The following is a 13,460-nucleotide window of genomic DNA, read 5'->3' as shown; positions in this document are numbered from 1 at the left end:
CTTAGATGCTTTTTATCACTAAATCATCCATATAAACTTCGAGATTTCGACTAACATGACCCTTGAAGGCCTGATCCGTCAGTCGTTGGTATGTGGCCCCCACATTCTTTAACCCAAAAGGCATCATTCTGTAGCAGAATGTTCCTTGGTCAGTGTGGAACGCTGTCTTGTCCTCGTCACCGGCTGCCATATGAATCTGGTGATACCCTTTGTAAGCATCGAGGAAACACTTGAATTTGAATGAGGCCACAACATCTACCTTCAGGTCGATCTCCTTAAGTGGATAACAATCTTTCGGACATGCTTTGTTTAGATCTTTATAATTTATTCACATCCTCCACGTTCCGTTGCTTTTCGGGACAATCACTGGGTTGGCCACCCACATTTGATACTTGATTTCCCGTATTATCCTGGCATGCAGAAGATCTTGTACCTGTTCATTCATGGCCTTCGTTTGTTCTGGGCCCATCTTTCGCTTCTTTTGCACAATTGGGGTGATTAATGGATTCACCTTTAACTTGTGTTCTGAAATGTCAATGTTCTTGGTCAATGATTGCTTCAAAAAGGTTCGGAAGATTTCAGAAATGGATGGACCAATTACTACGGTTTGATCAGGAAATTTCTTGTTAAGAATCCATTTCTCTGGTTCAGTCCTTTGATTTTGCTTTGAAACTTTACTTGGTCTTGAACTTTCGGTTGTGAAGCAATGTCGATTAACATGAATTATTGCTACACCAGTGCGGGTCGGAACCCCTACTGCTCCGTGAGCTGTGGACGGATGGGCATTGAATTCACCGATTGCCTCTCGTCCGAGAATAATATCATGCTTGGAAGTTGCCGGTAAAACTAAAAATTCGACTTCCTCGGTTCTCGAGTGTACCTCGTCACTAAGTGTGACCGGGAATGTAATGACACCCCGCGGGTGCATTACTTCCCCACCAAACCCAGAAACGGGTGCATGAATAGGTCGTAACCTTTCTTTATCATCTTCCTCGAGTTGTTCGAACCACTGTTCGTACATAATGTCGGATGTACTACCAGTCTCAAAGAACACATACTGCGATCGATAATGACCAAATAGAGCAGTGATTATCAGAGGATTCTTATTGCACGGTCCTCCTCTGATACGTGGAAAAATGACTGGCTCATTTTTCCACTCCTCATCCGCAAACTCTTTCCTCTTACCCCCGATCTGTTGACCTCCCTGAATCATGTGAACGTTCAGATCTTTTATTTGCCTTTTGGCCGGACCCTGGTTATCCTTTGCGGGAGGTTTACCAGTCCCTGGTCCCACACTTTTGACCAAATGATCTAACTTCCCATTCTTTACAGCTGCCTCTATTTCATTCCTTAGGTCCACACACTCGTTTGTATTGTGCCCTATATCGTTGTGGTACGTGCAGTGTTTTTTATTGTCGAGGAATGACTTCCTCGGTAACGATTGAGGCTTGCGGAAGGTCAGATTCTCAGTTGTGAGAATTTATGAAGGAGTTTTTGACAACTGAGTCCAACTGTTGTTGGAAGATCGTGCTGGAAAGTTACGCTTGTTTTTGTTGCCAATCAACGATCTTGCATCGAACTGCTTCGGTTGCTCTGTGGTTGGTTGCAGCCTTGACCAGATTGTTCCTTTATCTTGTTTATTTGGTCTTGAAGTCTGGAACTCGACCCTTGGTAATTGCTTCTGGCTGCTGGACCCTAGTGTTTTTTCGGTTCTTGCAAACAACTTAACTGCTGTCATGATTTCGTCCCAGGATTCGGGCATTCCGTCTTTTCCAGTTAGCGTGCGAATCAAGGCATCACTATGGGAATTTTTACTGAATGCTCCTCCCAGCATGTCTTCACTAACCCCTCCGATGTTAAGGCTCTCGTTATTAAAACGAGTAATGAAGTCCTCAATGGATTCATTATTTCGCCTTTCAACATCCAGTATTTTCTGAAGGATCACGCGTATGCTTTCTTTGTTGGCTGAAGTGTTGAGAGAATTTTTCTATAAAATCTTTCCAACTTTTAATCTGTCCACAATCACATGGTAATTTATCAAACCACTCCCGCACCGCCCCGGTGAATGTTAGTGAAAAAATGTGGCACCAATATGGAAAAGTCCAACCACTGACTCCTCCAACTGCTTCAAACCTTAACAGATGATCACTAGGATCAGTCATTCCATTATATGTTCCAACAGATGTTGGAATCTTTGCGTTAATCAGGAATGGGGCTGTCGCGATGCTTGAAATAAATTTTGATTTTTCTGCGAAAGATTCCGGGCGATATGGTTTGGAAAAATCATACTCAGCATTACTGTGATACTCCGCATGGCGGACAGCTGGCCGCGGATAGCTAGTTCCTCCGTATGAAGGGAGACGACTATCCCCGTTGTAGTAACTACCTTCCGGATGATAAGTTGAGTCGTATCCGTCCAGTTCATCCTCATAAGATGGTACCCGCATATCTATGCGAGGACGAGGACGTAACCTCCGGATCTCACTTGCATTCTGTTCCGGTGGTTGACTATATTGGATGTGGCTTCCCCTTATGGAGGAGAGATAGATCTCCTGGGAGGCTCATCGTACGTCAGGGTGCGGCCATGGAAACGCACATTTCGGACCCGACGTTCATATTCTGCTTTCAAACTGTCTTGTTGAACACGAAGCCATTCGTCCGGAGACAAAAGTCCTTCGGTTCTGAAGCTATGACGGTGAGCTCTTCTTGGGTTAGAATCACCGGAATCTTCTTCCAAACCTAACTCCGATTGAGTTCGGTGGACTTCTCTTGTAATTCGTTCTAGATTCCTCAAATTAGAACCTCCTGGGGTTGTGACATGCCCCAAGTCAGTAGTTGGTGTAACAACATTTCTGGTGTCTACTGGAGTAACACCTTCTTGTTGAGCAAACAACCCCCGAGCCGTCGAACCACCCAAGGAAAAATTTTCTGGGTTGACGGTGTCGGTTCTTGCGATAGGAATCAAAATTCAAGCAAACACAGACGTTGCTCCTTCACGTGTTTCAAGGTTTGGACCACGTGAAGATTGTGCTGGATTCTCCGTCGGCCCTTTAGGTAACTGATTCATATCGTAAAGAGGACGGAATTTTTTTTTCTGCTCTAACAAAGACACGGATGGCGCCAATGAAGAAACACGGATCTACTCCTCACTAATGGGTCCTAGATCCAATGAGTCAACAAGGTAGGATACGGTTAACCGCTAATACGATATGAACTCAATTGCCAAAATTCTAGTGACGAAGATCTGCAAAACAAACACCGTGAGCTCGTTATGGGAAGGACAAGAGGGGGGGGGGGTCTTCCTGTAACCACCCTCCGGCGTGAGAGTAAGTACTGTTCTGTAGAAGATAAGTACTTAAGTAAATTGAGAGAGTACAGTGGGAGTGAATGAATACCTCATGATGATCGAGAGGGTATTTATAGACGAAGGATGTGGGGAAGTGATTGGGCCAGCTGTTCCTTTAGAAGATGCTCTTATAACCGCATGAACACGCGTCCTCATATGATAGGTTCAGCTTATACGTTGCATGTGCATGTATAACAACCTAGACACACGTCCTTCTGATATTGGTAAAAGGGGTACCATTAGCCATGTGCATGGTTATAACGGCTTTGCCAGGTGTCACTGGCTGATTGGCCGAAGGGTCACGTATTGCCCAAGAAAGCATCTTGGCAGATCTTCTAGAAGGTAATTGGTTATTGACAGCTGTCCCGGAGCATTACCTCGCGGTCATTTACGCGGAAGGGTATTCCTTTTTGCGGATGACTTTTGAGGGTGCCAGGATGCTTCCGCATGTGCCATGAGAGTGTTTCTTCCTCACATGATTTATGCGGATGGTTCATATGCCCCGCGGGTGCCTTATGAGAGACTTCTGGTTGACCCGCGGGTATTACTTAAGGGTGTTTGGGTCTTTTTGATACCCTATCTCTATAAATATCTACTTTTCATGTATACTGTTACGAAATTTTATTTTATCTTTTGTATATATGTTCAATTTTCTTAAAAAGTATGACAAGCTAGCTGCTAGTACATATCAACAATTTTGGTGATACGTGATATTTGTATATGTTTCATGACTACTATTAGAGGTACAAATTGGTTTGGCATGCTTCTCATGGTGCTACAGTAATAGATAAATAGTCATTTTTACAATTTTATAATATAAATTTAACAGATGCGGATCTAGTATAGGTTTAGGAGTCATCCATGCTACTTATCAACTTTTCTTCTAGATCCTTCACTGAAATTAGATTCGGTTTTTATATACTAAAAACATTATGAATCCTGTGAATGTGGCGAATCTATTGGATCGATCTGAGACAAAGAAAGGGAAGAAGCAAAAAAGGTTAAAGTTTTGGTCCCCGTATTATAAGTTGACCAACCCACGGAAAGGATTGGAGCTTTTACAGTTTTACTACAATTTGAAATAAAATTTTAACGGTATCAAAAAAATAATTTCAATTTTTTTATGTCATGCTTGCAAAACATGGATTATGTTGTTAATTTGATTTAGTTTTTGAAGAGGTAGGTCCCAGCAGAGCCCAGTTGGTCCCGCAAGACTCACATTGAACAGGGACGTCTGCGCAAAGGCCATCTGCTTCCGCAGGACCCACCATGCTCATAGAACCTTACGCGCAGTACGCAAGCTGTACACGCAGGGAAAGCCTCCCAATGGTGAAGTACCCCGCCTGTTCCCGCAGTTGCGGATACAAGCCATCAGGGAAGGCTACCCGCAGACAGCAGGGCTACACGCACAAGACAATAGATACTTCAGTAGTCACATGAAGGAATGAGCAAGGCGGGAACAATCCCGCCAAAGTGAGCCAGTCCGTATGATTCTGAAAGATCTGTACTATACCTACCAAGGTATGGATAATACAGACAATCTGATCAGAACAGCCCATGAGCCAATCACAGGGTGACAGCTCACCGACAACAGTACGAGGAGGAGCACCCTCTAGTACTGTTTGTCACTATTAGCCGCTGCCTACTCACCAACCCTAACTGCAGGGCGTGCGCAGCCTACAGTTGGTGAAATAGTGTTACTGTTGGCCGTAACCTATTCACCAACCAGCATGGCCTGCGTATAATCCACAGTAGGTAGGACGTGCATAATCTACAGTTGGAGGAATAGTGCAGCCGACATAGTTACTGTTGGCCGTAATCTATCCACCAACCAGTATGGCCTGTGCATAGTCCACTGGTGGTAGAACAGGAATACTATTCAGCCGGCTGTACCTTCTAGGAAACCTACCTTCGGCTATAAATACTCCAACATCTTGGAATGGTAAGATCATCTGCTATCCAGTTATCTAGCAATCTCTTAATATACACTTATATTCAGAGCAACCTAGTCTGATTCTCACGCCGGAGGGTGGTCACAAGGAGGAACCCCCCCCCTTCTCAGTGACGAGCTTACGGTGTTTGTTTTGCAGGTCTCCTGAAGAACAGCCTTCTCAGCTAGATCTCATCCGTGGGAAACATTACTTAACCCCCAGATTATCTATAATCTGTACCGGGTCACTTAGTGTTTCTTCATTGGCGCCATCCGTGCATAAAAGCTAGAACTAATTTAGTTTTTTCGAATTTTCTGAAGAAATGGTTAACGTTACTCCGGTCCAAAGGCCAGTAACCGACCAAGAAACCCCGGTAACAACCCCAGCAACTGGGGGGAACACCGGCGGTTATACAATCCTTACGAACACTACCCCGACTACCCAAGCCGGGGCAAGTGGAGTAAATATTCCACTGGGGTTCACCGATAGCCAGCTGGAAAAACGAACGAGGGTCCCTCGCCAAACACTAGATCAAGTGAAGGCGTGGGCCGAAGCACGTCAGAAAGAGTTCCAAGCTGAATTGGACGAACGCTTGCGTTCAGTTTAACAGGCTGACGAATTCGACAGTACTCGCCAACACCTCATTATGAACAGCGAGGGCGAGTACTCAGACGACGAGAGGGAGTCCGACACCGACGCAAACCCTCGCCATATGGCGAAAGGGAAGCGTAAGGAAACGGACCCCCAGCCAAAAAGGAATTTTGGGGAAGCCTTTAAACCAACAAACGCGGAGAAAAACCCGCGTGACTTCTCCAAAACCTTCAGACCAACTGCTACGAATGCAGGAAAGTCAAAATTTGCAAGGGACATTGCAGAAGCAATTGCCCCGAGAAGTGCCAAACAAATGTCCAACATTGGCACTTATGATGGTCTATCCGACCCAGATGGCCATTTGAACAGGTTCATTGCAGGGGCTACCGTCAGTAACTGGACGGAACCCACGTGGTGTTACATGTTCCAGATGACTCTGGTCGGAGCAGCCAGGGCATGGTTCGATCGTTTACCAGTCCACCACATATATGATTGGGCGGACTTTCAGAATAAGTTCATCCAGCACTTCAGCCAGCAGAGGAAGTATACTGAAGAGCAGTGGACGATCCTCAACTGCGTGAGAGAGGAGGATGAATCTTTACTCGACTTCATCACCCGCTTCAACTCCAAGAAACTGAGTCTGGGCAACGTAAGTGAAGATCTCGTTCGCGCCGCTTTCATCCAGGGCGCCGAGTACCCAGAGCTTATCCGCACATTAACGGGTAAGGACGGCATGCCATCCACATGGGATGCCATCATGACGGCAGCTAAGCGCTTTGCCGAGACGGAGAAGCAGCTGGGAAGAGATCTTCCCCAGAATACTCACCTCTACACGCAGAGGACAAGGGAAAACAACGTTAGGACCGCCCGGCAGAACAAAAAGAGGCGGCTAGGTATTTGGCAGTCAAGGGTAAACTTTGACACCTCATCCAGCTCTCGCCCTCTTGTTGGTGGAAGGGACAACACACACCCTTCAAACCGAAAACACCGGTGGACGCCACTCACCAAGAGCGTCACGGAGATATTTGCCACGGAGAAATTGCCATGGCCAAAAGCCCCATTGATCCGGCAGAAACCTAATGCGGATCAGAGCAAATCCTGTGATTTCCACGGGACAAAGGGTCATGGTACTGAAGAGTGCACATCCCTGAAGGATATTGTTGAGACATTTGTGAAGGATGGAAGACTTGCACATCTCGTGGCATCAATCAGGAAGGGAGGAAGAAATGACAACCGGTACAGAGGTAACGGACGAAAGCCCGTCGACATCAGCATCAACATGGTTCATGGCAAGGTCGGAGGAAGAAAAAGACGAGCGACAGAACCATGCGCGTGGAAGGAAGCTGAGGTGCGCTTCCCGCGAGTGCCAGGAGGCCCCAGCAAAGAAGGCCCCATCGTCATCAAAATCCAGCTGGGGCATTACATCACTTCCCGCACTCTTGTTGACAACGGCGCTTCGTCGACGGTGATGTACAGGCAGTTCTTTGACAAGCTGGATGATGAAGACAAAGAGCGCCTGGAAACGGTCTACGCTTCAATGGAAGGGTTTGATGGCAGCACAGAAACCCCCTGGGTATCCTATCTTTCCCCGTTACTCTTACCGATGGGAATCATTCACGCACAGAAGACGTGGATTTTGTCGTGATGAGAAAGCCACACCACACGTACGACATCCTATTCGGAAGAGACGGGATGGCAAGATTCAACGCCGTGGTATCTTCAGTCCACGGCATGATGGGATGGCCAACAGCTGAGGGTGTAGGGATGATCACTGGCATTCCCCAGAATCTGGTGAGCGATAACGGCACCAACTTTGCTGACAAGAAGCTACAGCAGTGGCTGAAAGAACTTCAAATCACCCACACCTTTACCTCAGTGGCACACCCGCAAGGTAATGGTGAGGTGGAAAGAGCAAACAAGAGCATCGTCGATGGCATAAAGAAAAGAATCTTGAGACACAGATCCGGCTGGGTGGACGAGCTCCCGCACGTCCTTTGGGCAAACAGAACGCTGAAAAAGGCCAGTACGGGGGAAACCCCGTTCAGTCTTACTTATGGCACTGAAGCCATGGTCCCAGTCGAAATTGGTTAACCTCACCAAGGGTCTTGATCCAGCCAGAAGACAATGATGCGGAAAGACGGTTAGACCTTATGCTAACCGAGGAACGCAGAGACTTAGCCGCAGTGCGTGAAGAAAATTACAAACGACAAATGCAAAAGTACTACAACACGCGGGTAAAACTCTGCAACTTCAATGAAGGAGACTACATACTGCGTAACAACGAGGCTTCAAACCAAGAGCGCCCAGGAAAGCTAGCCCCGGTCTGGGAAGGGCCATACATTATCAAAGAAGTCCTGGGAAAAGGCGCATACCGGCTTGAAAGGCTCGATGGCACTCCTATCCCAAGAACATGGAATGGAGCTCAATTACGCAAATGTTATATGTAGATCAATTCCAAACTTGTAAAGAAAAGGCCTAGAGCCACTTCTAATGGAAATGATTCTCCTTACACAATGTGTTGATAGCCTTACCTTTAACTTATGAACTTCCCATGTGCCGGTATTCACCGCACCAATGCGTGAAGAAGTAAGTAGTTGCGTGTGGAAGGCGGCAAAACCCGCATAAACACAACGCTAAAAATGTTAAAAAGTTCTAAGGAAAACCTACACGCAGGTCAGATGTAAGTAAAGTTTAGCCATCCTTGTAAGTGCAAGTGACGGTCTTACCCGCACAATCACAAACAAGGAAGCAAAACTTCAACCTATCATCTACCACGTTCAAAGGTTAACTTATTCTGAACACTTAGAAAATTTCAAGGAAAAGATAAGGAAAACTTCCACGCAGGATAAATGTAAGTTTAGCCATCCTACTAAGTGCAAGTGACGGTCTTACCCGCACAATCATGAAAGAGGAAGCAAAAATAAACTTATAATTTACCATGTCAAAAAGTTAACTTATCTAAGTACTAAAGAAATTGCTAAGTGTAAACATGCGTTAAATAAAGAAAAGGACAAACATATTCTTTATTTCATCAACTTGAATATTACAAACATTGCTGGGTATATACCCGCATACAAAAGAAGTACAAGAGCAAATATCTACGCTAGTGGTGGAAAGGGATCTTTTGGATCATGCTTCAGGACCACTCCCACTTGGACCCGCACCATCAGCAGAGTGTGACGGTTCAAGGAAAGCTCTAAGGACAGCAAGCCCATCATCAGCAGCAGCAATTTCATTTACCTTCTCCACCACCGGATGCGGGAAGGCAGCATAATGGTTCACTGCTTGGTCATAAATAGTTTCGGTATCCGCATTATACAAAGGGAAGTTGGAAGGCGGGACGCCTTTCTCAGCAAACCCTAGACCAAGCAGGAAGCCGGTCCGTTCCCCATCCTCATGAGAAGCGTTGAGGGCTGCGCTCATAGCATCGACGTAAGATGTCTCTGAAAAGACCCGATGCACAACCTACAAAAAATGTACAAGTATAAGAACTTCTATTCTACAAAGGAAAGCGTGACGACATAAAGCTAAAATACCTGAGGCAACGCTTCTCGAAGAAGCCATTCCTTGGCAGCCAGAGCTTGGGTGCAGGCGCGTTCAACTTCGTTCTTATTAAGATTGGCGAGAAGCACATCCTTTGCAGCGGCCTCTTCAACGCCCTTAAGCTTCCGCTCGGTCTGCTCAAGCACACCCCTCTGGTCCAGGATCTCTTGAAGCTTCTTCGCATCCTCCATAGCCAAGGCATCATGAGCCTGTTGAAGAGCCTCTAACTTAGCTTTAAGTTCTTCATTCTCCAGGCGGAGAGGCTCAGCAACAGCTTCAGCCTTGGTGGCCCTCTCGGTCGCGTTCCTCGCAGTCTCCTTAGCTAGTCGAAGCTGTTCGTTAACAGCTTGGGCAGCCTTGGAGCGGGCCTCGAGTCGCGCTTGAACCTCAACCTCGAGGGCCTTGAAGGCCTTCTCCTTCTCCGCAGATACTGCGGTCAGTTTTTGGTTCTCCTCCCGGAGAGCACGCGCCTGAGATATTTCTTTAACACGAGCTGCTTTCAACTTGTCGTTTTCACGACAAAGCAGCTCGACGCGTGGCTGCATCCGGGCCAGGAGAACCCGAAGCTCGTTGGTTAGCCTACCCTCCTGGTAGCTAACCATGGCTTCCCCCAACGCACCATGGGGAGCAGCGTGGCGAGCCCAGTCCACGCACTCCACAGGTGTGCGAAGGGTTGTTCCTCGGCGTATGTTCCATCTTGGAACATACACTTCATTGGAATCCGACACTGCAAAAGAAACAAAGCAGTTAGGAAAAGATGATAAAAATTACATAAAGGACAAAAGAACCCTACGCACCTGTAGGGTCGATCACAGGCCGATAGCCACCGAACCCATCACCTGAACCTAAGGGAAATCCATCCAAAAGGTCAGGCAGATGGGAAGGTAACAAAGATCGGCGAGAAGCCCCGCGCGTACCTGAAGGTCCAGCCGTCGAGGCCGATGGCGGAGGCGGCATGGTTTCCGCCGCAGTCGGTGGCGGAGGCATGGTGTCCGTCGCGGACGCCGCCGAAGAGTCAGCAGCAACAGTAACCGCCGGCTCGGTGAACGATGCTGTAAAAATTGCACTCACCGCTGGCGGTGACGTCATCTCGGCTGGAACAGTTGGCTCAAAAGATTGAGCAACTGGACCAGCGGAAGCAGGCGAAGGTGCCTGGGTCGACGCCTCAGGTAGGCTGACCGAGCCTACCGTCATTGGCGGAGAGGTACTCCCCTGCGCTCCACCCTGGAATGCGTCAACATCCACGCCTGCAGAAAGAAGACAAGTGTTAATAAATTTATGAAGTATGATAAACCTACAAAAAGAATGTTTATACTTACGGGTTTTCTTGAGCCTGAACGTACGGACGGGCGGGGACGAACCCGATGGAGCCGGTCTCTTGACGCCGGTCACCGTCGTCGTCGGTTCTCCGGAGGTAACAGTTGTAGCCTCCGGAGCAGTGGTCTTCTCACCACCGGGGTTCCCCGCCACCTCTTCAGTATCTGACTCGGTGTCAGATAGAAGCACCGGATCAGCTGTGGAGGCCACCTTCTCCTTCCCTTTCCCGCCGGCAGCCTTCTTCTTCCGCACTAGCGGAAGACCATCTGCGGATTCCTCAGAAGAAGACAGGATGTAAGGAATTCCAGCAGCGGGTACAGCATTGAGGGGTTCAGGATGGAATATCGCCTTACCTGGCCGCCGGTGGCTCAGGATCTCTTGGCCCGGCGGATAGACCTCCACAAACCGATCCGCCATCTGTTCCAGGATGGGCAACTCATTCTCATCTAGAGCACGAGTACCCATCCGCGCGGGACCGTCAGCTTCCCGCGGGTACAGGAGCGACTCCAAGTTGTTCCCCTCTGAAAGAAAATAAACAGTTAGAAAATAAACTCGTATAAGCAAAAAGAAACGGAGCATACCGTAAGGGATAGAGTTCGAACCGTATTCGAGGACGATTGGAACCTTTTGCGCGTCAGCCTCTTTCCACACTCGGCTCATCCCCAACATCACCATCCCGGACTCCGGAAACCGGAAAACCGGAGATTGGACCCGGGATATCCTCGAGAACCATTCCGCCTCCTGGTAGTTGGTGGCGTGAAGGCTCGGAATTGCTTGGCCATTTTTAAACTTCATGGCGATGGGGATGGCGCGGGCAGAAATGTAGAAAAACTCCTGCTTCCACGAACGGAGACTGCGCTCCGTTGCACAAATCTTCAAACCCTTGATGCGGGTTGTCAGTGTATACCACCCCTGGATGCACCTCCAAGTGTAGAAGGTCATCAGGCGGTCAACATGGGGCTCAAAGCCCAAAATCCGGCACACCCACTCGAAATGGCGAATCTTGGCGATTGCCATAGGGTGCAACTCGGTCAGATGAACGCCGTGCCTCTCAAGGACACGGTAAACAAACTTTGTCAACGGGAACCTAAGATTCCCATAGACAAAGAATGCTGCATAAACCCCGATCTTGCCTCTGGGGGCATCGTACACGGTCTGATGGGGTTCAGGAAACTCAGGCTCGAAAGGATCGAGCATGAACTTCCTAACAATGTACCGGTACTGATCGCCGGGCAGAGCACACTGGCACTCACCAGCAGTACTCTTGTCGTCGACCGAAGACTCAAGATCACGAGAAGACATTGTGCAGAAAAAAAAAAAAAAGAAAGCGATTTCGGGAAAATGCTAGCCTGAAAAGGGGAGTATTTGCCGGAAATCGCTAAAGAAGAAGAAGAGAAGGGTGAAAGTGTGGATTGCAAACAGCCCTCTCCTCCTTTATATACTAATCGCAATTAATGCGATGAATTTAATGCGGAGGAGAGAGAAATAGAAGGTGCAATGAAACTATGACACGTGGCAAAAAACAGGCTGGCAACAGCTGTTGACAGGACGTGTGCCAGAAATTTCGCGGCCACGCGCCCGAAAAATCGCGCCCACGCGCCTGAAAAACAGACTGGAATGACCATATAATGTCACGTCACCATAACTTCCTGCACGTCCTGACAGTGTCAGAAGAAACCGTCGCACGACGTTTCAGACGTTTGGACTGTTTCTATCTTTCTACCAACTCTTCGAATTTTGAAATTCAAAATTCAAAAAAGATTCAAAAGTGAGCGGGAAAACACCCCTTACCTTGGCAAACAAGTAACCGTAAGACGGATGCAGGTACAGTGTTAAGGCAAAACCCTTCACATACCTAGCACCTGCAGGGAATTGAAACCAAGAAAATCTTGGCAACCAAGTAACCATAAGCCGGATGCGGGTACAGTGTTAAGGCAAAACCCTTCACATACCTAGCACCCGCAGAGAATTGAAGCCAAGAATACCTTGGCAATCAAGTAACTATAAGACAGGTGGGGGTACAGTGTTAAGGCAAAACCCTTCACATACCTAGCACCCGCAGAGAATTGAAACCAAGAAGGATCTTCTAGGCAATGCTTGCGGATAGAGGAATAACATCCCCGCATAACGGGAACGTCGAGAATTATATTGTTTGAAACTCCATAATGGAATTGGTGGTCTTAGCATAATTGATCACTATGTTGAAAACCACCAGAACCTCGTGGAGACTATATACAAGTAAGACTCAACACTCCTGCCTTGCGAGAAGGTTACATACCTACCCGCATCATACCCAAAGACCAAGCAAAAAAATCGGGAATTTTTGCAAAGTGACATTAGGAAACCCGCGGGAAGAATCCCCACGGAGAACCTCAAAACTAAAAACCCTTTTCAAAACCCCTTGCTCAAAGTCCAAATGTTCACCTCACTTTATTAAACATTCATGAGAAGAACATTGGACTGGGGGGACTTGAAGAGGTAGGTCCCAGCAGAGCCCAGTTGGTCCCGCAAGACTCACCTTGAACAGGGACGTCTGCGCAAAGGCCATCTGCTTCCGTAGGACCCACCATGCTCATAGAACCTTACGCGCAGTACGCAAGCTGTACACGCAGGGAAAGCCTCCCAATGGTGAAGTACCCCGCCTGTTCCCGCAGTTGCGGATACAAGCCATCAGGGAAGGCTACCCGCAGACAGCAGGGCTACACGCACAAGACAATAGATACTTCAGTAGT

At 47.6% G+C, this 13,460-nt stretch overlaps 1 protein-coding gene across 1 annotated transcript; it reads right to left on the bottom strand.

Moving 5' to 3' along the window:
* Window positions 1–328: 328 nt before the first annotated feature.
* Window positions 329–1,213, bottom strand: LOC143582867 (uncharacterized). Its single transcript, XM_077065345.1, has one exon. The coding sequence runs from the start codon at window positions 1,211–1,213 to the stop codon at window positions 329–331; it is 885 nt and encodes a 294-aa protein (XP_076921460.1).
* Window positions 1,214–13,460: the final 12,247 nt, after the last annotated feature.

The sequence above is a fragment of the Bidens hawaiensis genome, unplaced genomic scaffold, assembly GCF_021521415.1.
Source record: "Bidens hawaiensis isolate Kalapana, Puna unplaced genomic scaffold, B.hawaiensis_p1.1 tig00032033_1, whole genome shotgun sequence".
In the NCBI taxonomy this organism is placed as follows: Eukaryota; Viridiplantae; Streptophyta; class Magnoliopsida; order Asterales; family Asteraceae; genus Bidens; species Bidens hawaiensis.
This window is presented reverse-complemented; position numbering and strand designations above follow the sequence as displayed.

Bases quoted from the DNA above. Each gene is read 5' to 3' on its own strand.
- LOC143582867 (XM_077065345.1), bottom strand. From the start codon at position 1,213: ATGATTCAGGGAGGTCAACAGATCGGGGGTAAGAGGAAAGAGTTTGCG.